Source organism: Engystomops pustulosus, chromosome 5, assembly GCF_040894005.1.
Source record: "Engystomops pustulosus chromosome 5, aEngPut4.maternal, whole genome shotgun sequence".
NCBI lineage: Eukaryota > Metazoa > Chordata > Amphibia > Anura > Leptodactylidae > Engystomops > Engystomops pustulosus.
This window is the reverse complement of record NC_092415.1, coordinates 53,340,258-53,362,930: the sequence shown is the minus strand read 5'-3', so window position 1 is coordinate 53,362,930 and position 22,673 is coordinate 53,340,258. Positions and strand designations below refer to the sequence as shown.

General features: G+C 39.8%; 1 protein-coding gene across 4 annotated transcripts in view; it reads right to left on the bottom strand.

The window, feature by feature from the left end:
• Nucleotides 1-22,673, bottom strand: part of CCDC178 (coiled-coil domain containing 178) — a 236,268-nt gene that overhangs the window by 8,717 nt on the left and 204,878 nt on the right. For all 4 annotated transcript variants that reach the window (XM_072151999.1, XM_072152000.1, XM_072152001.1 and 1 more), the window contains one exon: nt 17,612-17,746. In XM_072151999.1, coding sequence (XP_072008100.1) covers nt 17,612-17,746 — 135 coding nt within the window. The remainder of the gene's footprint in view (nt 1-17,611; nt 17,747-22,673) is intronic.

Genomic DNA, 22,673 nt, shown 5'->3' with positions numbered 1-22,673 from the left:
CAACGTTTTTCCAATCTTCTACTGTCCAATTTCGATGAGCTTGTGCAAATTGTAGCCTCAGTTTCCTGTTCTTAGCTGAAAGGAGTGGCACCCCGTGTGGTCTTCTGCTGCTGTAGCCCATCTGCCTCAAAGTTCGACGTACTGTGCGTTCAGAGATGCTCTTCTGCCTACCTCGGTTGTAACGGGTGGCGATTTGAGTCACTGTTGCCTTTCTATCAGCTCGAACCAGTCTGCCCATTCTCCTCTGACCTCTGGCATCAACAAGTCATTTCCGCCCACAGAACTGCCACTCACTGGATGTTTTTTCTTTTTCGGACCATTCTCTGTAAACCCTAGAGATGGTTGTGTGTGTAAATCCCAGTAGATCAGCAGTTTCTGAAATACTCAGACCAGCCCTTCTGGCACCAACAACCATGCCACGTTCAAAGGCACTCAAATCACCTTTCTTCCCCATACTGATGCCCGGTTTGAACTGCAGGAGATTGTCTTGACCATGTCTACATGCCTAAATGCACTGAGTTGCCGCCATGTGATTGGCTGATTAGAAATTAAGTGTTAATGAGTAGTTGGACAGGTGTACCTAATAAAGTGGCCGGTGAGTGTATATGCAGTATCTGTGATGTGTATATGGTGTCTGTATACACTGTATGTGAGTATGTTGCATATGGCACTGTATGTATGTGTATATGCTGTGTGTGCACATGATTGTATTTATATGTGATTGTTACATTGCATGTGTGAGTATACTAATATGTATATTTTTTAAGTGGGAAGGAGGGCCCCATGCAGTAGCCTGCTAGGGGGCCCTGTCTCTCCTAGTTACGCCACTGTGTATTTACACTAATGTTTGACTAATACAATGAATTGCTTGATTTTACCCCATTTTTTAATCATATTCTTCACACATCTCTTTTAATCCATCATTATGAAATTGTTAATATATTAGTACACCAGTCATCCGGCACATTTCTGTTCTGTTCCTGAATACGGCCTTTTGTCATTCACACTTTATATATGTTTCTGATGTACATTTTTAATGAATTAATAAAATAGCATTTTTATCATTATTTGGCTGAGTTCCTGCCCGTCAGGTTGAGTGTATATGAGATGTACTGAGGGTTAAACTTTTTAACTTCTACAAAGCACTGGTGTGCTATGTAGAAGTTATATCAGGTGGGACATTTTCCTTTAACTATTTTGCCATATTTAATGTATTTTATGAAAATAAACTTGCAGAAAAAATATATCTTGGAAATGAGGAATGTAAAGTTATTTAGTAGGCTTATAAACATCAAAGTGTCATTGTAACTCAAAGGCTGACAAGTCTGAAATGGTAATACAGTTCTGAAATTTGTTTTCTTTCCAACAAAAGAGTAAATGTACATCTATATTATTCGGCTATTTGTATGTTGCAGTGATCACGGCTCACTCTCATCTTCATGTGTCATATCTATGTGTTACTTACTGTTACTATCATCCCTGGGAGACGGATCTTACAATTATGTCGCAGGGTCTGTCACATCACCACAATGCAGTGGTTTAGGCATCTTTCAACTGTGTGGTTTTAAAAACCTGCAAATCTGTGCAGGAAATGTTCAGTGCAGCCTCATTTTCATTGAATACATTGTTATGTTCCTAAGAATTTGCAGTTGACTAGCCACATGTGTTTGCTTCCATAACTCAGAAATAAAAGCTGTAGTACCCACTTGACTCATATTTCAAATACAGTATTATAATAATAGGCTGGCTAGCTAAATTGGACACAGATGACTTCACATTTTCCATCATCAGAAAGAGCTAGAGCACCTCTCACACACAAACACACACAACTGTGAGTGTATGAGCATGTATGTATATACACATATATAAGTGCTATATATATTATTATTTCATCCACAATAAAAGGACATCTGTCCCTTACATCTTCAAATTAGCTAAGAAACAACTAGAGATAAAAAAAACACACATAACACTGTTTTATTTTTTGTTTTTTGACACAAACCAGGCTAAATTACACAAGCATTTTCAATAGTAATTAGGCAGGTGAGTAGCAACTATGTGCTGCTAATTAAATGATCTTCAGCAGGTATAACCACCACTATAAAAGCAGAGGTTTGTGCAATTACTGTCTGGACCATTTAGGCTGGTGTTAAATCAAGGTTGAGAGCAATTATGTTAGAGAAGCATTTTTTTCTAACTATTAATCTAGAATGGACTTTAAAGCCATTTCCAAAATCTGGGAAGTCCATCATTCTACAGTGAGAAAAAGATATTCACAAGTGGAAAGCATTCAAGACAGTTGACAATCTTCACAGCAGTGGATGTCCCAGAAATTTTACCCCAAGGTAGTAACATGCAATGGTCAGAGATATTGTAAAAAAAATACCCCAGGAGCTACATCTCAGACTGATAGTTCATAACATTAAGATTGGGAAAAGACTGAACAAGTGTTATTTATTATTATTTGAACGCGTTGCCAGTAGATAATTCCTTTTGAATTGCTGCTGATGAAAGAGGAAGGCTTATTAGTACAAGTCACTTATTAGTACTTGTACTAAGGCTGTAGTACAGCCTTACTATAGACAGTGTCAACTAGCTGCTGGTCTTGGATGGAACCTAAGAACTCTGACATCAGTAAGAGCATTTGTAGGACCCATGCCAGTGTTGCAAAATTGAAAGGGAATGAGCCTGCCTAATAACACCAGATGGGGTAAGACCCCTGCACACCCAAGCCTTCATGTCTAATAACACTGGATGAGAGGATGTTGTAAGACCGCTGCACACCCAAGCCTTCATGTCTAATAACACTGGATGAGAGGATGGGGTAAGACCACTGCACACCCAAGCCTTCCTGTCTAATAACACTGGATGAGAGGATGGGGTAAGACCTCTGCACACCCGAGCCTTCATGTCTAATAACACTGGATGAGAGGATGGGGTAAGACCGCTGCACACCCAAGCCTTCCTGTCTAATAACACTGGATGAGAGGATGGTGTAAGACTGCTGCACACCCAAGCCTTCCTGTCTAATAACACTGGATGAGAGGATGTGGTAAGCCCGCTGCACACCCAAGCCTTCCTGTCTAATAACACTGAATGAGAGGATGTGGTAAGACCGCTGCACACACAAGCCTTTCTGTCTAATAACACTGGATGAGAGGATGGGGTAAGACCGCTGCACACCCAAACCTTCCTGTCTAATAACACTGGATGAGAGGATGGGGTAAGACCGCTGCACACCCAAACCTTCCTGTCTAATAACACTGGATGAGAGGATGGGGTAAGACCGCTGCACACCCAAGCCTTCCTGTCTAATAACACTGGATGAGAGGATGGGGTAAGACCGCTGCACACCCAAGCCTTCCTGTCTAATAACACTGGATGAGAGGATGGGGTAAGACCTCTGCACACCCGAGCCTTCCTGTCTAATAACACTGGATGAGAGGATGGTGTAAGACTGCTGCACACCCAAGCCTTCCTGTCTAATAACACTGGATGAGAGGATGGGGTAAGACCGCTGCACACCCAAGCCTTCCTGTCTAGTAACACTGGATGAGAGGATGGGGTAAGACCGCTGCACACCCAAGCCTTCCTGTCTAATAACACTGGATGAGAGGATGGGGTAAGACCTCTGCACACCCGAGCCTTCCTGTCTAATAACACTGGGTGAGAGGATGGGGTAAGACCGCTGCATACCCGAGCCTTCATGTCTAATAACACTGGATGAGAGGATGTTGTAAGACCGCTGCACACCCAAGCCTTCATGTCTAATAACACTGGATGAGAGGATGGGGTAAGACCGCTGCACACCCAAGCCTTCCTGTCTAATAACACTGGATGAGAGGATGGGGTAAGACCGCTGCACACCCAAGCCTTCCTGTCTAATAACACTGGATGAGAGGATGGGGTAAGACCGCTGCACACCCAAGCCTTCCTGTCTAATAACACTGGATGAGAGGATGGGGTAAGACCGCTGCACACCCAAGCCTTCCTGTCTAATAACACTGGATGAGAGGATGGGGTAAGACTGTTGCACACCTGAGCCTGCCTGCTGGATAACACTAAATGGGAGGACAAAATAAGACCGCTGAACACCCGAGTCTGTCTGCCTAGATGGGAGAATGGGGTAAGACCACTGCACACCACAGTCTGGCTGTCCAACAACACTAGATTGGAGGATGAGGGAAGAATGCTACACGCCCGAGCCTGCCTGCCGAATAACACTAGATGAGAGGATGGCGTAAGACCGGTGCACACAAAAGTCTTCATGGTTAATAACACTAAATGGAAGAACAGAGTAAGAGCACTGAACACCCAATTCTGCCTGCCTAATAACACTAAACGGGAGGGTTGGATAAAACTGCCGCACACCAGAGTCTTTCTGTCTAAGCTTAATAACAACTAGGTGGATGGATGGGGTAAAACTTTTATACACAAGAGGCTGTCTGCCTGATAACACTAGATGGGAGGATGCGGTATAACTGCTGCACACCAGAGTTTGCCTGCCTAATAACACTAGATGGGAGGATGGGATAAGACTGCTGCCCATCAGAGTCTGCCTGCCTAATAACAATACATGGGAGGATGGGGTAAGACTGCTGCACACCCGAGTGTTCCTCCCTAATAACACTAGACGGGAGGATGGAGTAAGATCGCTGCCATCTCAAAATACAGCTATTAGTGATGTAGTGCAGTGTCACCAATGATAAGTGCTAACCAGCACCTCCATTCTATCGCTAAGCGTGTAAATAAGAAATTATGTTTGTATTGTGTGTGTCACATTTGCTGTGGACACTTCATTAAAGGGGGGCTCTGCTGTGGACATTTCATTAAAGGAGGCTCTGCTGTGGAGGACATTTCTGTAAAGGGGGGCTCTGCTGTGGACATTTCATTAAAGGAGGCTCTGCTGTGGAGGACATTTCTGTAAAGGGGGGCTCTGCTGTGGACATTTCTGTAAAGGAGGCTCTGCTGTGGAGGACATTTCTGTAAAGGGGGGCTCTGCTGTGGACATTTCTGTAAAGAGGGCTTTGCTGAGGGCATTTTATTAAAGAAGGGCTCTGCTGTGGACTTTTCATTAAAGGGGCCTCTGCTGTGGATATTTTATTAAAGGGGGTTCTGCTAAGGACATTTTATTAAAGGGGGTTCTGCTGAAGACATTTTATTAAAGGAGGGCTCGGCTTGCCGGGAGTGGGCCGACATGGGGCATTACTGTCCCCGCACCAGCACACTCGCTGCTGCTTGCCACTTTTCGCATTTAAAAAGTTGCTGGCTGTAATTATTTCTACGCTAGGCCCTGCGCAGCAGCTTGCCCTGATACATCAAGAGACTGAAGCCTCTTGATGTATCGAGCTGTGAAAATGCAGTGGCAGGGCAATCATACCCTATAGAGTATATAGAGGATATGAAGTATATAGTGGATATAGAGTAGTACTTGAGTCCTATCATTCGGGCACATGTTTTTTGGATGTTGGGGGGGCCAAGTCTTGTAAACAGCCCGGCGCCCATGGGACACTTAATTTGCCACTGCTGTGAACTACACAGTAATAAGAGGGCGTGACATTAGAAATACCTAAGCTATGAAGAAAAACAGTATACCTTGTAGCCTAGTGTTATATGACATATCAGCTTTTAAACATTTCAAAATGTTTATTTTAACATTTCATTTTTATAATATTTGTTAATATTTTATCTATAATGTTATCTTTTGTTCTCCGAAACATGAATATTGAAGATTCAGCAACTGCCCATAGCCATCTATGCAGGGGCCCTGGATGTTGTTGCTAGAAAATCCCTAAAGTATTTTATATATGTGAACAAATATTTCAGTGACAAAAAATTGTAAAATGAAATAAACAAACAATACATTAAGATAATTTTGGACAGCATAATCTGTGGGTTAATTAATAATTAACCTTTACACATGAGTTTACACTTTTATTAGAAGGTTATTGGGAATACCATCGTATTGCTATTTTTCTCTACTTTTCCCTAATCTCAATCTTCTTTGCTGGCAGTCAGCCAGTTATACTTTTATATTTGTTTAATACTGAATGGAACTAAGAACGTTTATTATAAATGAGCAGTTGCGTAACTAGGAAAGGCTGGGGCCCATGACAAACTTCTTCATGGGGCCCCCCTTACCCTGAAAAAAAAATATATACATTTTTGTACAAACATATTTATACAATTACACACATGTATATACTTATATGTCCCTCACCGTAGAGAGCTACAAAGGGTTATGAATAGGGCGCCGCCATCTTTGTTGAGATCGCTGCTCCCCGTGACATCATCGGGGAGCTACGATAGGTCGCCATGACAGCCTCGGGTCAGCTATATGGCTTCTGGAGATTCATTATAATACGCCAGTGGCTCACTGTAATGAATCCTATGTAAAAATGCCACATACTGGAAAAAACCTAAAAATACTAATCACCCCCTTTCCTTAGAACTGATTTAACAGGGGATTTTGGCGCATGCGATCGGATTTTGGTGCATCGGTGCCGGGTTGCACGCGACACAATGCCCCAATTTCTTTCCACAAAAGTATGTACATATATCAAAGGCCTGAGATCATTGCCATTAGCATTGTCATTCATTTCTTCAATTATCTCTCCTTAGAAGTATTTAATTATAGAAGTATTTTAAAGTAAAAATATAAAAATCTGGACATTGACAGTTAATATAATTCATCTGCCATATACATACATTTCTTCAACTGCATGTTTTAAAGAAAAAATTCCTGTGTGAAGATAATTTTCTATAAATGTAGATATGTTGTCCCTTAGAAACGAGATTGTTGTCCTTGGATACAACCACTGCTGCTACAGTAACTGCTCAAAGAAAGAAATAGATTTTCACATGAAATGTGCGGGATATACTGCATGTCTAGGAGCTGTCCAATGGTAATGAATGCTGAGTCAAGGAAGTCAGGCTCCTCAATAGCGCATGAGTGGCCACTGCTGGAAAGTGTGGGGTGGTTGTGTCCAAGTACAGCTATCTTGTTTCTGAGGGACAGAATGGCTACATTTATGAGAAATTATCTTCACACTAGTAAATTTTTTTAAATAACATCCAAATGAAGAAATGTAAATATATGGCAGATGAGTTAAATAACATGTGAATTCCCAGATGGGAATATCCCTGTAAGGAACTTGGATCTCCTGTTTGCTATATAAATGGCAAGTGATCCTTAAAAAGTTCTATGATCCATAATTGCATGAACAAAATCAGATTGGAAAATCAGGGAAACATGAGTGAATGACATGAAATAACATATAATTTTATTGGATTAAAGTAGTTTGTAATGTTACCTTATGGCAAAGGAAGAAATATATAGAAGAGGGGCTGCACGGGCAACAATTACTCAATTCTTACAACTTGACATCATATTATTTGCTGCATTAAGTACATGCAGTGACCTTCAGAGCATATTCATGTTCCAGGTGAAGCAGTTACTGACAGTCTGTTGTCAGAAATGGCACATTAACCCTCCATACATGACACAAAGTGAATCCATGAAAGCAGCACAGTGTTAATTAAGTTAAAGTAATATGTTTTCTGAGGTCAGTTTTGAGCCCTTTTAGTGAGCCGACTGCCCAAGCTGCAAAACTCAAAGCAAGTCCTATTCCTGCCTTTGTTTGCAGTTTGGAAAGTCTTTTCTACTGTCTAATTTACCCTAATCTGCACATGTTTTACAGCTAAGAGGGGTTCTACCTTGCCCCCCCCAGGCTAATCTTAATTTGCTGTTCCTGGTAACCATGGGAAACTGTATAGAACAGCTAAAGAGATGACAGGAGGCTTTTTTGGAGGGATTGTAGTAGAAGAATGCAAGAAAATAGAACCTTGAATGATGTCTCAAATATGTGACTCATCACCTGCTTCAAGTTGTCCAATTACAAGCATGCTGTCCTGATTAATGTGAAAGTCCTTAGTGTTCTGGCATAGGACCTATAGTGATGTAACAAGCATGTGACACATCACATGTTTCAGATTCGCCAATTACAAACATACTGTCCTGATTCCTTTAAATGCCCTCAGTGCTCTGGCCTCAGTACCCTAATCAACCAGAAAGTGCCACCCACTTCAGGGATAGCTGAATATGATTTAATAAGAAATGAACATAGCTACACCAGAATGTATCTAAGGCTAGGAAGAAGACAGCAGGATCATTGGATATCATTGAAATTGCTGTCAAAGGCTTTCTCCAGGTATTCTAAAATTATTTTTTGTCAGTAACTTTACAATTGCGCTTGAAACAGTCAACTGAAAGATGACCCCTAGTTACAGACAGACATCTCTGCTCACTATGACCTCTGGTGAAGCTCCCTAGAGCTGGTAATTTACTGAACGTTAGTCCCAGGCTGCAATGATCAACAGTAAGACTTATCTAAGGTGTCACCAATGAAGCTTTATTGTTATTCCTTGTTTCCATAATAACCCAACATTTTGAAAAATCTATTTTACAATAACAGTTACAAAATACACCTCACTTTCATACAAATTCAACTTAAGAACAAACTTACAGAACCCATCTAGTTTGCAATACAAACTTTGAAACATGTCGATCTTTTGCATTAAGTCATTCAGCATTTCACCATTTCTTAAAAATAACTTTCCTCTTGTATTCTCAGCCCTGGCCTTGTGCCATTCTGAAAGTGGCAGAAAGGATTGTGTCATCAAATTGGTCCTGCTGGCCAAAGTTGCATTAAATAGTGGTATGGCAAAATGGTGGAGTGGGGAGCCAATGGCTCCCTGCGCCACTATTGTCATCAACTCTGCACCTGGTAAACTTCTCTCAAAAATCCTGGACTCTCAGGTCTGGCTGAATCTAGGACAGTTGGGAGGTATAGCAATTAGCAGAGGGCAGGCTGCAATCTAAAAGACACATTAGACCCGCAGTCCAAGTTGGGTACACCACCTTTGCACCTTAGTTTCACTGTAAGTAAAAACCTGATTCAGGCTAATCCTTAACTGCAGAACTCTGACATTAACAAAACTAAATTTCAGTCTCTTCCCAAAGCAAATGAATATTGTTTCTATTTTGATCTTTAAGTACTAAGCATACAAATAAGAAATGTGTTGCTTTAAACTATTTACTACAATGAATGCAACACTATGGTTAGTCTGTGTGACACAGAGAATCCGTGCAGAAAAATGCAAAAGCCATTTACCAATTAATTTGATAAAAGTCTTAAAAATCAGTCCATCAAGTCCTTCAAAATCATCTTAGCTATAAATCTTTCCAAATATCTTATCGGTTGCAGACAGTGCAGGTTGGGGAAAAAAATTAAGATTTGATATACTGGCACACACAGGCATAAAATCACTACCTTATATTTAGCCAGGTAAGTCAGCTGGATCACCAATCTAAAAATGTAAATGGATGAACTTGCCATGTAAAGATTATATTTTAATACAACTTCCCTAATGTTTTCTAATACATGTAGGGCTTCTATATGTCACAGTGTTGCACAGCTCCAATGACTTAAGACATTGCAACACAAAGAAATATATTTAGAATAAAGAGAAACATCTTATGAAGTCTAAGTCTTATTTAGGCCCCATACACATTAGGAGAGCATTCAGGTGAGCATATACAGTCTGTCATGGTTTCCAGAGTGACTGCAAATTGGTTTAATAGAACTGCATCATAATGACTTATAATCCTACAGGTACCAGCCTGACTACTGTCCAATATTGTGGTTCCGAGACAGTAGGGACACAGTTAGGATGATGCTCCTTACATCCTAAACAACTGTGATCTGGTGAGTTTAGTGTAGCCCAACCATGGGCTGAAAAAAATCGGAAAGAGGAAGAATACAACTGGTCATTTTCCAAATGCAAAAATGGCAACTTCTCAACTTGATATAAATGCTTTAACTTTTCTCCTTCACATAAATGACATTCTTTGGTTCCAATAATATTTGTTTACAGTAACTTTCACCTTAAAAGAGGGATCATGGTGGGGTTTCCCCATCAAAGCCCATAAATATCTAAAGGAGGATTAACACTGATCAGATTTTCAGGTCAGAATTCAGCCTGGCACAACTCCATACATGGAGATGGAAGCAGATGGTATAGCACTCTTGTGTTTTGGCTATTTGGTGTAATAAAAGGCTTTATTCGCATCAGAACCAAAAGAAGAGCCCAAAGTACCAACTACATTATCAGAGCACCATTATATAATACAAATTCTATTATAGTTTGAGATTTTATGAAGTGTTCAAAGTAATCCCTTTCCTTCAGAAGTAAGGGACATGTTCATATGAAGTTAAGGGATGTAAGTTTTGGTACTGTAAGGCTCATTTCTCACTACTGTTCACTCCCTCCATTAAAAAAGTAAAGAATGGAGGTTTAACATAGGTTTAAAATATCACTTAAAATCCCATTGACATCAATGTAAATTTTATGTCATCTGTTATGTTCCATTTAGGTGGGGATTGATTATCCATGTGTCCATGTTGGACAGAAAAAATAACGGAGGCTGCAGTACTTTTCCTCTTTTTGAAAAATACATGGATAATGGATCCCTCCCAAAACTGACCATAGCGGATGATATAAAATTTACATTAATGTCAATGGGATTTTGAACTGATACTTTAAACCTCCATTCTTCACTTTTTTAACGGAGGGAAAGAATGTGAGTGTGAATTTAGCTGAACTTTTTTCTACTGTAAGGATATAGAGAGGCATCCAATAAAAGTAAATATACTATTGGGTATATATGGACACTACTACAAGAGATTATATACCCACAGTGAAATCAGACACAGACTTCCATTGGAGGTATATGTCAGGAAATTTCCTAATGCTTCCAGCAGAAGACTTTAAGGTGATGTCAACAGAGCGTAAGCCATAATATGTTTTTGAGAAACTTCAACACAATGGCAAAGGAATGACTATTGAACAAATAAACTTGCATTAGTCAGAGATCATTAGTCGGCTCACATTGTTACAACTATTAATAACAGATCGAGGAATCAATGATTTTTGGCCAAACAGACTGATTTGCCCAAGTCAAAGATCATTTCTTTCAGGAATCACTTCACCATTGCTTCCCTGAACTTGATATGTTACCATTGCCACTACCTGGCTTCACAGATTCATATTTCATGTACATTCCTAAAATGACCCCCAAAAAAGTTCTGTCATTTTTTAAATTGATTTAAAATCAAAATGATTTATTTTATTTTGGAAAAGGTAAAATTCTCTTTTTGGTACCAAGACCAACACTTGGACAGATAACAAACTTCTGTTGTATAAAGCTCCAAATTTAAAACATTGATAAATGAAGTCTCCCTTTAGTTAATAAATGGAGTATCTCTTTCATTGTCCTTTGTCAGCAACATTCATTTTAATGGAAAGTGAGTTTACAGGGTTACATGATTGAACTACTCAGCCAAGTCAGTGTTGGCAAATGAGGGGCTAAATTATTGATGTTACACACTAATGAATTCTGATGAGAAATAAAACACAGACATTACATTTCAAGTGGTCTATAATTATTTTTGTACTTTAAAAGCAATTCTGTTCTTTTATTTCAAAATCAGTTCAGTAAAATAAAAAAAACAAAGTTATTGATTATTACTGAAGCTATTAGAAAACGCTCTGCACTGATGTATAGTTAAAAGGCATGATGTATCCCAAGCTACACTGATCAAACCAATATTCTAACTGTAGGATGTATTATCTTGTATCAAACATGCATGTGGTTATCCCCATTGCCTTGTAACACTCGGATCTTGGGTTCAGTCTGACAAGGACCATATATACAGAGAGATAATAGGCTTAACCACTGCTTGCATCAGTATTCTCTGAGATCTACAGTTTCCTCCTAAATTCCAAAAATATACTTAGAGGTTAAAGGAAAGCGTCCCAAATTGGTGTATCTCAGATGTCCAAGGTTGCTTAGGCCCCTTGCACAAGACTGTATATGGCTGCCGTATGCTAGTTGTACATATGGTGGCTAGCACACGGCCACCATATAAGTGCATTGTACACAGCATGGTAAGCACACACGTAGAACTATATCGCGCCGTCCCCGGGAAAAAAGATAGCACGTCTCGGCAGCAGGCCTCCCTATGGAGAAGGGAGGGGTGAGCAGCGCTTCAGCCGAACATATGCTATGCCCGCGCCGGCTTGGGCATTGCACATGTGTTATGTTCGTGTGCAAGAAACCTTACTTGGGTGTACTGCTCTTAGGGGACATACGCTCAGGCTTCAGCGCACATTTCTCAGGCCTACCACACATGCTCATTGAAGCCAAAGTGCATTTTGGCTAGCGGTTTAGTGTCGCAAATCAACCCTGACAGTTTCCCTTTAACGGGGGTCTAGCAGCAGCTTTGAACACACAAAGCTGCAGACGTTCTCAGGTGTGTGTTGTGCAGCAACAGAACTGAAAATGGATTCATATTCCAAACTCCTACAAGTGCTCTAAGTTTGTAACTCTAGCTCAGTGCACTACTGTGCACTTAGCTCTCTAAACTAAACTCCACTGCTGCACTACCCCTTTCCTATGCTCTGAGTAATTACTGCAGCTTTTACCCAGAATAGAGAGGAGTTGTACAGAGAGCTAAACACACATAAATATGGTATGTTAAAACAAAGCAAAACAATTGTACTTATGAAATTAAAAAAATCCAACTTCTAGGCCATGCATGTTACCAATATGCTGATAATCAAATGTTGTGGCTTTATGTGCAAAAATCTCACTTTCATCCATGAATCAAGAAGATTAGATTCAATGCAGAAATGTTAAAGTGGTTGTCAAATAGAAGATAAAGAAGATGTGCTGCAGCACTTCGCGAGAATAGCTGGTGCTATTTGGATTAGGGTTCCCACCCCAAATCACATAAGCAACAAATAGGTGTATTGCTGAGTGATATTTATTTATTTGTAAGTGTCCATAATTCATACAGTGACGTTTCGGCCTGACATGGGCCTTTGTCAAACACTACAAAACATAAAGTAATAAATCCATCATTAAAAAATATACATGACAAATATCTGGAATATAACAAAAAATTCATTGCATAAGAGAAGAAACATCTTATCTCTGAAATCGCTGCTTGCTACCTTATACCTGCCCCTGGGTGGTATATATCGGTATATATAGCCCATGGCCGCCACATAGCTCTGCACTTTCCTTCGACACGCTGTGTCCATACAGTGTGCCTACTAAGCCTCTAAAATTCCTTTAGCCTCAACATACGGCCTGGTAGATATCATTCATATGTATTCCTTTTACTTTTCAGAAATTGCTTTTTACTATGCTAAATGGGCAGCGCTGGAGTCCTAGGTTCAAGTCCCACCCAAGTCAACATCTGCAAAGAGTTTGTATGTTCTCTCCGTGTTTGCATGGGTTTCCTCCGGGTACTCCGGTTTCCTCCAAAACATACTGGTAGGTTGTTTAGATTGGGGACAGGGACCAACTAGACATGCTTTGTACAGTGCTGCGTAATCTGTAGACACTCTACGAATAAAGAATGATTATTATTAAAGAATTGTTGACCTTCATTATACCTTAATGTACAACTATTGTTCATTGAAATCTGCAATGGATTTACTTTTGTTACAATTTCAGTGATCCTTCTCTTTTACTATGAATTTTCAGTTATATGCCAGATATTTGTCATGCATATTTTATAATGACGGATTTATTACTTTATGTTTTGTGGTGTTTGACAAAGGCCCATGTGGGGCCAAAACGTCACTGTATGAATTATGGAAGCTTACAAGTCCGTCAGCACTACATCTAAGGAGAGCTTGAATTATATTTGCTGCTGTGATTGTCAAATATGCTATGAGGCCTGTATTGGTATCGCTGGATTCATAATGACCCCCCAAAAAATGAAATGGGTCATTTGGATAGCACAGGCAAAGTTGTAAAAAGTGGCACAACTTTGTTTTCTTTTGTCAATTCCACCATTTTTGGAATTTTTTTCCAGCTTCCCAGTAAGAATGGCACCACTACAATTTGTCCCAAAGAAAATTTGTCTCCTCCTGTTTTCCTAGTATTTCATTCTTGGTTTGTTTTAGAGACCACTCTCTGGTGTTTGCAATTCTGTATCGTTTACTACCCACTTTTTTGTTTTTCTGTTGGTTTGTCTTGATACGTGTCTGCACTGTGAGAGGGGCTGTCTTTGTGGTTGTCCCATAACAATAGGATATGTAGAGGCTCAGGCAGGGCTTGGGGGCCTGGAGCACAGGGTTGTCCTGTCTGTTTTCCCTACCATTACAGTCTGATTTGAGGGTACATATTTGCCCAATCACCCACATTCCCATTATGGTTGATAGAAAATTTGGAAAATACTAAGGCAGTAACAGCAATTTACTCCACATAACTAAAATGAGGAGTATGGAAGGATGTAGACAAATAGACAAATATCACAGTAAAGAAATATCACTTGTAACACAGCGGAAGTAGTTATGCTATTTGTCATGTCAGAAACAAGGCAATACGACATTCACTAATAGTAAAACAGAGATCTATGTCTGTCCAAGGGACCTTCCATATATTACACCCAGTCCTACGGCCAGACAATGGGCGATTACAATAATACATATTTCTATCTGAAGGACTGAGCTGATTTTATAAGCTATAACACTGGATGGTTTATTTCACTGCTCAGAATCTGAACTGAGAATTTATCTTGGCAATTTCCTGATGTCTGTTCTATATTTTATGTGAGGGGTCCACCTTGATTCCTGTCCTTCCTGTCATTCACAGAGGAATACTAGGACAGGAGCTCTCAAGCTCTCAAGCAGAAATCACCATACAACCAATTGACCTTACACTTGAGTGTAATAACTTTCTTAGTATAGTTTTCTAAGTTTACAATGCTGTCAATTGAAAGTAATGATAAGTTTAAATATTCATTAATATCCTGTGACAGGGAAGTCTGGTACGTATAATTCACTATTTATACTGTATATGAAACAGCATTTATTTTTACAATTTAAATTCAACCTTCTTTTTTGCGTTATCACTTAAAAGGGTTGGCTATTGATCCCAAACTTTATCAGGGTAAGTATAAGACCCTAATATGGTCACCCATACAGTACTTACCTGTTCTAAGGCTTGCCGCCAGGAAGCTTAGGGCAGTAGGAATTCAGGACTTTCTATGATGTCCCGTGTCTTGCTAGCTTCCAGCAGATGGAGGGGGACATGCAATAAAAACGTTAGTTTTAGCCCAATTAGCATCCCTTATTCTGGGTGTCTTCATCCATGGGGGTAAAAACCAAATTAGGAGGTATAATATTAGTTATGATGAGTCCTATGAATCAATGTGGACCCAATCATCTCATATATGGTGGGCAGTTAATGATAAAGGTCATGTGCTCATTTACAAATCACATTCATTCTTTTTACTCCCAAAGGATGATATACTAGCACTGTAGCATTTTTCTCTGAAATCAGTATCTATTCCTTATTTGTTGCCTATTATGTGACATCAATGTGTTTAATATCTCACTACTGTGCCATCCCTGTGTGTATTATCTCGTACTGTGCCATCACTATATGTATTATTCCTGTACTTTGACATCACTGAGTATATTATCCTGTACTGTGACATCACTGTGTATTATCCCTGTACTGTGACATCACTGTGTGTATTATCCTGTACTGTGTCATCACTGTGTGTATTATTCCTGTATTGTTACATCACTGTGTGTATTATCCCTGTACTGTGACATCACAGTGTGTATTATTCCTATACTTTGACATCACTGAGTGTATTATCCTGTACTGTGACATCATTGTGTGTATTATTCCTGTACTGTGTCATCACTGTGGGTATTATCCTGTACTGTGACATCATTGTGTGTATTATTCCTGTACTGTGTCATCACTGTGGGTATTATCCTGTACTGTGACATCACAGTGTATATTATTCCTGTACTTTAACATCATTATCCCCATACTATGACAGCTTTGCTGAAAGCATCATGTTGTAGTGGGGGCCCCATTCTAAAATTGTTATAGGGCCTCAAAGTTACTACCCTGTTTCCCCTAAAATAAGACATCCCCCGAAAATAAGACCTAGTACAAGTTTGTTCGGCCTTAGAAATATAAGGCCTCCCCTGAAAATAAGACCTAGCAGCCGCCATTGCAGCAGCTCCCCCCACGCCGTACATTAGTATTAGTAAATCTTTTAGATGCTGCAGAAGGTTGTGACATGGGGAAGAATTCATGGAAGTAAATCACTGACTGTTGTGCTGCAATTGTGATCCCAGCAGCTCCCAGGATAATAATGGTCATTTATGGAAAGTGCTTTTACCAAACATGAGAGACTGGGGTCAATGATTCTACTAGAAATGGAGTCACAAGAAATACAGCAGGAAATTCAGAGTTTGCATAGTCATAAGGAAGTTAGAGAAGTTTATTTTTTTGTTCAACGATAAATGTAAATTCTTGTTCATGGAAAAATAACACATCCCCTGAAAATAAGACCTACTGCCTCTTTAGGAGCAAAAATTAATATAAGACACTGCCTTATTTTTGGGGAAACAGGGTAGTTTTGTATCTATATTTATCACATTCTATAAGACCAGGAGTGAGAACCAACTCCCATAACAGCTTCTGCCTCAATTTGTGAAGCTTTTTACACTGGTCTGTACTAGGTCTGAGACAACAATTCAGTTTTTATGCATAAGTGCCAAACTATGGAAAATTGGACAAGTTCCCTATTGTGGAGCTCCTGTTTTATTATACTTTATGAAAAGTGGGAATTATGAATATGTATTTGACCAATGTAGCCACCATTTGTTGGTAATATGCCTCTGTTCTAAAAAAAAATTAATGGGGCACAAGGGTCTGCGGATCGAATTTTCGTCGGGTTTCCCGACTTTTTCCGTTTAGTGCCATATTTAACTGGGGTTTTTGGCGAACGTAATTGGAGTCTGGCGCAATAGCGCAACTTTCATGCAACAGAAATCGGGGGCGTGGCCATCGGACAACGCAACTGATTTGGACTAAGCGCAGGAAGAACTAATGCCCCGAGAAGAAGATGGTGAACTCCGGCGGACCTGAGCGGGGAAGCGACACATGCAGGAAATTGGACGCACAATCTTGAATAGCGGCAGCTCCGAATCCTCTTTGGACAACGCACCTTGGGGATCACGACTGGACGGGTAAGTAAATGTATCCCAATGTGTTGCAAAACAGCTGGAAAAGCACATTTCCATAGCCCAGCTTATCTCTAGCTTATTGTCCATTAGATTAGAAGTGATGCCTTTGACAGATTCAGACTCAGGGACATCATCTGAAGGGGGGATCATGGACATGTTACCTGGCATGTTATACACATCCCTGGTTTCTTTATTTTAGGTATACAATAAAAGCGTTTAGTATAGTAAGGCAGAGTGTGTGTACTATATACACATGTATATATAAAGGTCCAGTATGCGTATAGGTTGCTGTGTTACATCAGGAAATCTATGATTGAATGTTATTGAATTCATCCTGCATGCCATTCCAGTTTATTAAAGAGGTTAAAAATTTATAAAATCCTGATGGGATTTGGTTTGAAGGCTTCATCACACTACCCATCATTTGCTTTTCAATCTAGATCAGAATGATCTTTCCTACTACTTTGCAATCACCTACCTGCACAGCTAATATTTTCTGAGCATTCTCTTGAGAGGCGGCCTGGAAGCTGGCCAGCCCTGCCTGGTTATAGAGGCCTCGTTGTTTGAAGAACTCCACCAAAGCCCGGTGCATCCTGCTCTGCAGCACCGAGATCTAAAAAAAAAAGAAGAAGAAGAATGAAGAGGAGGGGGGAACAAAAAAAACCACAAGCCGGAGCAGCAGAGGAAATTAATGGCAGTGTTCAAGAAGAATGATGGAGGGAAATATAGAAAGCAGTCAATAGCCCATTCTGCACTGTACAGACCTGACAGGAATTTCACAGTCTCTTGATTTTTCAGCCCACTCATGTGCATTCATCAGAATCCAGTCACATCTGGCTGCCAGGATGGGGGGTTAATTTTCTCTAAATGCCTCAGCAGTTTTGTTCTAGCTGAAGCAAACTCTGTGACTGCAAAGCTGATGAGTAAAATATTTCTACTTCACCCAGTTTAACTCCAAACCGATAGCTTTAGGACATATTGAACCTTTTTGTTTGGGCTTTTATTTGATAGAAGGAATCCTCCCAGGCCTTCAGAGCAGCGCGTCAGGTCAGCAAAACATTTAAAATGCAAGGTTAGGACTTTGATGGACATCATGTTTTTCCTTCTTTTCCTTGTACAGCTTATCATAGCCTGGCAATGTGTGCTGCAGAGCATGACAAAACTAAAGAGAATTAACTCAGCCATCAAACGCTCTGGGAGAACAATAACAGGATAGAAAATTCCACACAGAACTCCCTATTAATCTGACTCGCTATGAACATGTGACATGTCAACATGCACCTGAACTAGAGCGAAAGTCGATTTTGAAATGTGACGCAAGGTGTCATATAACATGTATCACATCCAGTGATTCGCATAGCAGTACAATGCTGGGATACAATGATGTTATCGCAAATTCTGCTGGCAAGATGGGAAATATATATTTTTATCTATATTCACTTGTCACACTGTAGTAATGCAAGGCTGGTAATGTCCCAGTAATGCTCAGAAAAAGCAAGCAGAACTCATCATTTGTGGTGTAAATTAAGAATGCATAATTAAAATCATTAAAGACCATCTCCAGGAAATAAAAAAAACATCAAATGCTAAAAAAGGAGCATAGCTGTTGGGGGAGGGGTAGAGGAAGAAGTCATACCCAGGTCCTATTGTCTGATGGGCCCAAGGCCCCTTCTGTTCAGTAGGAAGAGGCACCATTATTATGAATAGCACATTGGGGGGCAGCGGGAAGAGGCTGTTAAAGATTTAATATTTAGTCCAGGAGTTTCAGGTCCTTGCCCTGTCTATATGAATATTATGTGTACTGGGTAATGTTGCCGTTTATTGTAAAATAAACTGGTTTATTTGCATTAATTGCATTGTTTATTTGCACTGGACATCTTTCTTCTATTACTATAGAGCAGCTTAAAAAAATAATGTCTTTCAGTAGGATTGGTTTCCTATAAAAGATCCTGCATATACACCAAGCAACCCGATAAAATGTACTCAACAACTGATTATTAGTTGTAAGATTATATGTTGCTCATGGATGGCTTATTATTACTATAGGTGGAAGGAACATCCAACCAAGGACTTTGAAAGGAGGGACCACCACCAACACCTTGCTGTACCCACAAATTCCTGCACACAGACAGTGGACCATTGGAGTCTTTATGTGCTTCCTTTGGGTTTAGAATTGCAAGGACAGTCGTCTACAGCACTACTCTTCCCCATAACATACTGTACATCTACAAAAAGAAATACATTGCCAATATGGGTCAGGCAACATCTCTAAACCAAAAGGGAGTACTGCACACAAACAAATAGATTGCATTTCCGAAGTACAGGACGTTTTCCCTTCTGAAAGTGGTTATACATCTTAAACAGAGAAACCAAGCAGTTACGGGCCTTGTTTGTGGCCTGTTTCAGACGATGTCCATAGGAAACATGCGGACAGGAATTATACATGCTCTACAGATGCTCAGCACAGTCATGATGTGGTGAGACGCATTGGGGCTCATTTACTAAGGGTCGCACGCACACTTTTGTCGGACTGTGCACCTTTTTTGGGGCTAGAATGGCATGCACATGGGATGGGACTGTGGTGCAAGCGATTCTTTTTGTGGCGCGGCTTCCATGTGACATAAATTAGGTGTCGTGCTGTCGTGTGATTTGGACTGAGCGCGGTATTTAACTTTTAAATTGTGTCGCCCTCACTTTAAGATGAACTACTAAAAAGATGGTGAACTTTGTCGGACCTGAAGCGACATACTCATGATTTCGGGCGCACAATCTTAGTGAATCGCCGCACGGTGCGTTATAGTCGGACAATGCACTTTAAGAATATATTGTAGAGGAGAGAGTTCAATACGTGGAAGACCAATTATTAGGGAGTTACAGTAGTCGAGAGTGAATCAGAGCTGTGATGTGATACAGCTTTCTCTACTCCTATTTGTATTAACAGGGGGGAGACAAGTTTCACAGTTTCAACACTAATCACAAAATTGTATGATGACTTTGACCTATCGGCTAATTTCACACAATGGATATACATTGTAGATTTTCCACCAGGATTTAAAATTTCAATGTGTAATACAAGTGAATGTGATTTTCCAAAGGCATTTTTTCTGCTCAGAAAAATAAATTAATCAACATGATAAGGAGTCCAGTAGAAACTAGCTTGCCACTAACACTTAGACTACGACTACGCTCTCTGATTTAAAATGAGTCAGTTTTGGTTTTATAGCGCCATTGTATGTGTAATTATGACTAAAATATAGTGTGTTTTTAAATTTTTACCAAAATTCTTCTGCCATTTGCTAGATTTACTTTTTCTACATATAAGATTATACTGGCCATAGCTGTTTCCATACATCGGCATAATATGACACATCTGTAAAACAAATATATGGGGGTTATTTATCAATAAATGTCTAATGTATGAAAATTTGCTGGATGCAGCTAGTGAACAGGTGCTGGGACACCAATGAGCCACCTAAATTTCCCCCCTGGCGTGGAGGTGGTGATAAGGGGAAAATAATTGCAAGTGCTAGCCCTGATAAATACCCGCCATAAAATTTCCCATAGGTTCCTATGCTACCAACATACCTAAGCATACCAATCCAAGCCAAATCCCATAACGCATAATTATGTCAAAAACACTGCACATAACTTGGATTAACAATGTCCAGAAAATGTATTTACAGCGATGATTAAACAATAACAACTAAATGACCCTTTCCTGGCAAAATGAATAACATATCACAGCTGAACATTATTCCAGTAAAATAGTTGAAATTTTTTTTAGGTGTATTCTGGTGCTAAAGAAAACTTGTTATTCTAATCTTATTCTCCCAAATTATTTCTTACTATAAGGTCTTTACACATGGGTTAGGCTGTACCAATCCCTGTATTGCTCAAAGCTGTTTTATGCAAAAGGTAATCCCAAATGACTCCTATAGTATACAAGAACATTTCTGATGATCATACCTATAGATAGATTGGAGATGGTTCTGATACCATAAGCAATTGTATGTCTCTATGTCTGTTTAGTGTTAAACTTGGCATTGAAAATGCCTGTAGAAGATAGACAAGTTATTTCCATTAGCTCTGGCTGAAATCCCTTCCTCCAAAAAGTAATGGTGTATGGTCTAGGAGATACATTTTGATCCTTCAAACAGAACGACAAAGCTGGTAGCTGTCAAGTGTAACTCAAGTTTTAGACTAACTTTAACAAGCTGTTGGAGTTTCCAAATCAATGAGGGGTCAGAAACAGAATAGATTTTAGCATTAGGATAGACTTTAAGTTCAGCAATACATCTTATGTAATATCATACCCAGGGGTAAAGTCATTTTCATTACAGAATATTCATCATGTATAAAAGAAAATTGTTAGTCAGCAGCATCCTGAGGCACACTATGCTCACCTATCTCCTAAATGTAGCATTATACACAAATACCATATTACACTAAGCTTCTTATCGATGGTCCTACCAATAGGGCAACCCTAAGGCTACATTCACACAACCGTATGATTTCTCTAGTCCCGTATTTACGGGCCGTATATACGTGACGTTTTTCATCCGTATGCAGCACGTATGTGACCCGTATTTTATACGTCCCCATAGACTTCTAGGGCATACAGAACTGAAATACGGGAGAAAATAGGACATGCTCTATATTTTTATACAGCCAGTATACGGTACGGTACGGAACAGAGTTAACAACGGCAATATAAATGGTCAGACGTATTGTCCATTGAAATGAATGTGGCCGTATGTAATCCGTAAAAAAACGGTACGGCACGGCTACGTCCGTGTGAATGTAGCCTAACAGTTACATAGCAGGCCCTCGAATCACCATACAAGTAAGAGAAGAGCTGGCTTAATATGTGTACTTATGGTTCCCTTCTGTCCCTCTAGACAGAGGGTTAGTGGACTGTATTTTAAACTACTCTAAGGCTACATTCACACGACCGTATGATTTCTCCAGTCCCGTATTTACGGGCCGTATATACGTGACGTTTTCATCCGTATGCAGCACGTATGTAACCCGTATGTAACCCGTATTTTATACGTCCCCATAGACTTCTAGGGCATACGGAACTGAAATACGGGAGAAAATAGGACATGCTCTATATTTTTATACGGCCAGTATACGGTACGGTACGGAACGGAGTTAACAAAGGCAATATAAATGGTCAGACGTATTGTCCATTGAAATGAATGTGGCCGCATGTAATCAGTAAAAAACGGTACGGTACGGTACGGATACGGACGTTTTCATACGTCCGTGTGAATGTAGCCTAACCTGTAGGCAGCCCTTTTCTGTTTTTGTGAGTTTTTTTATGTTTTTACTCTTTCACAAGCCATAACTTTTTTTGAGTTTACAGAGATGTATGCAATTTGCTCAAAGTGTTTGTGAAATTGTAAGTGAGGGAATTCAGTATTATTTGCAAATTTGAGAACTTCAAAAAACCTACCATGTATTTCTTTTCTTGGCGAATGTGTGAATCACATTATAGTCCATAATGCTATCTAGGCTGGGGTCAGTTTATGACTTAG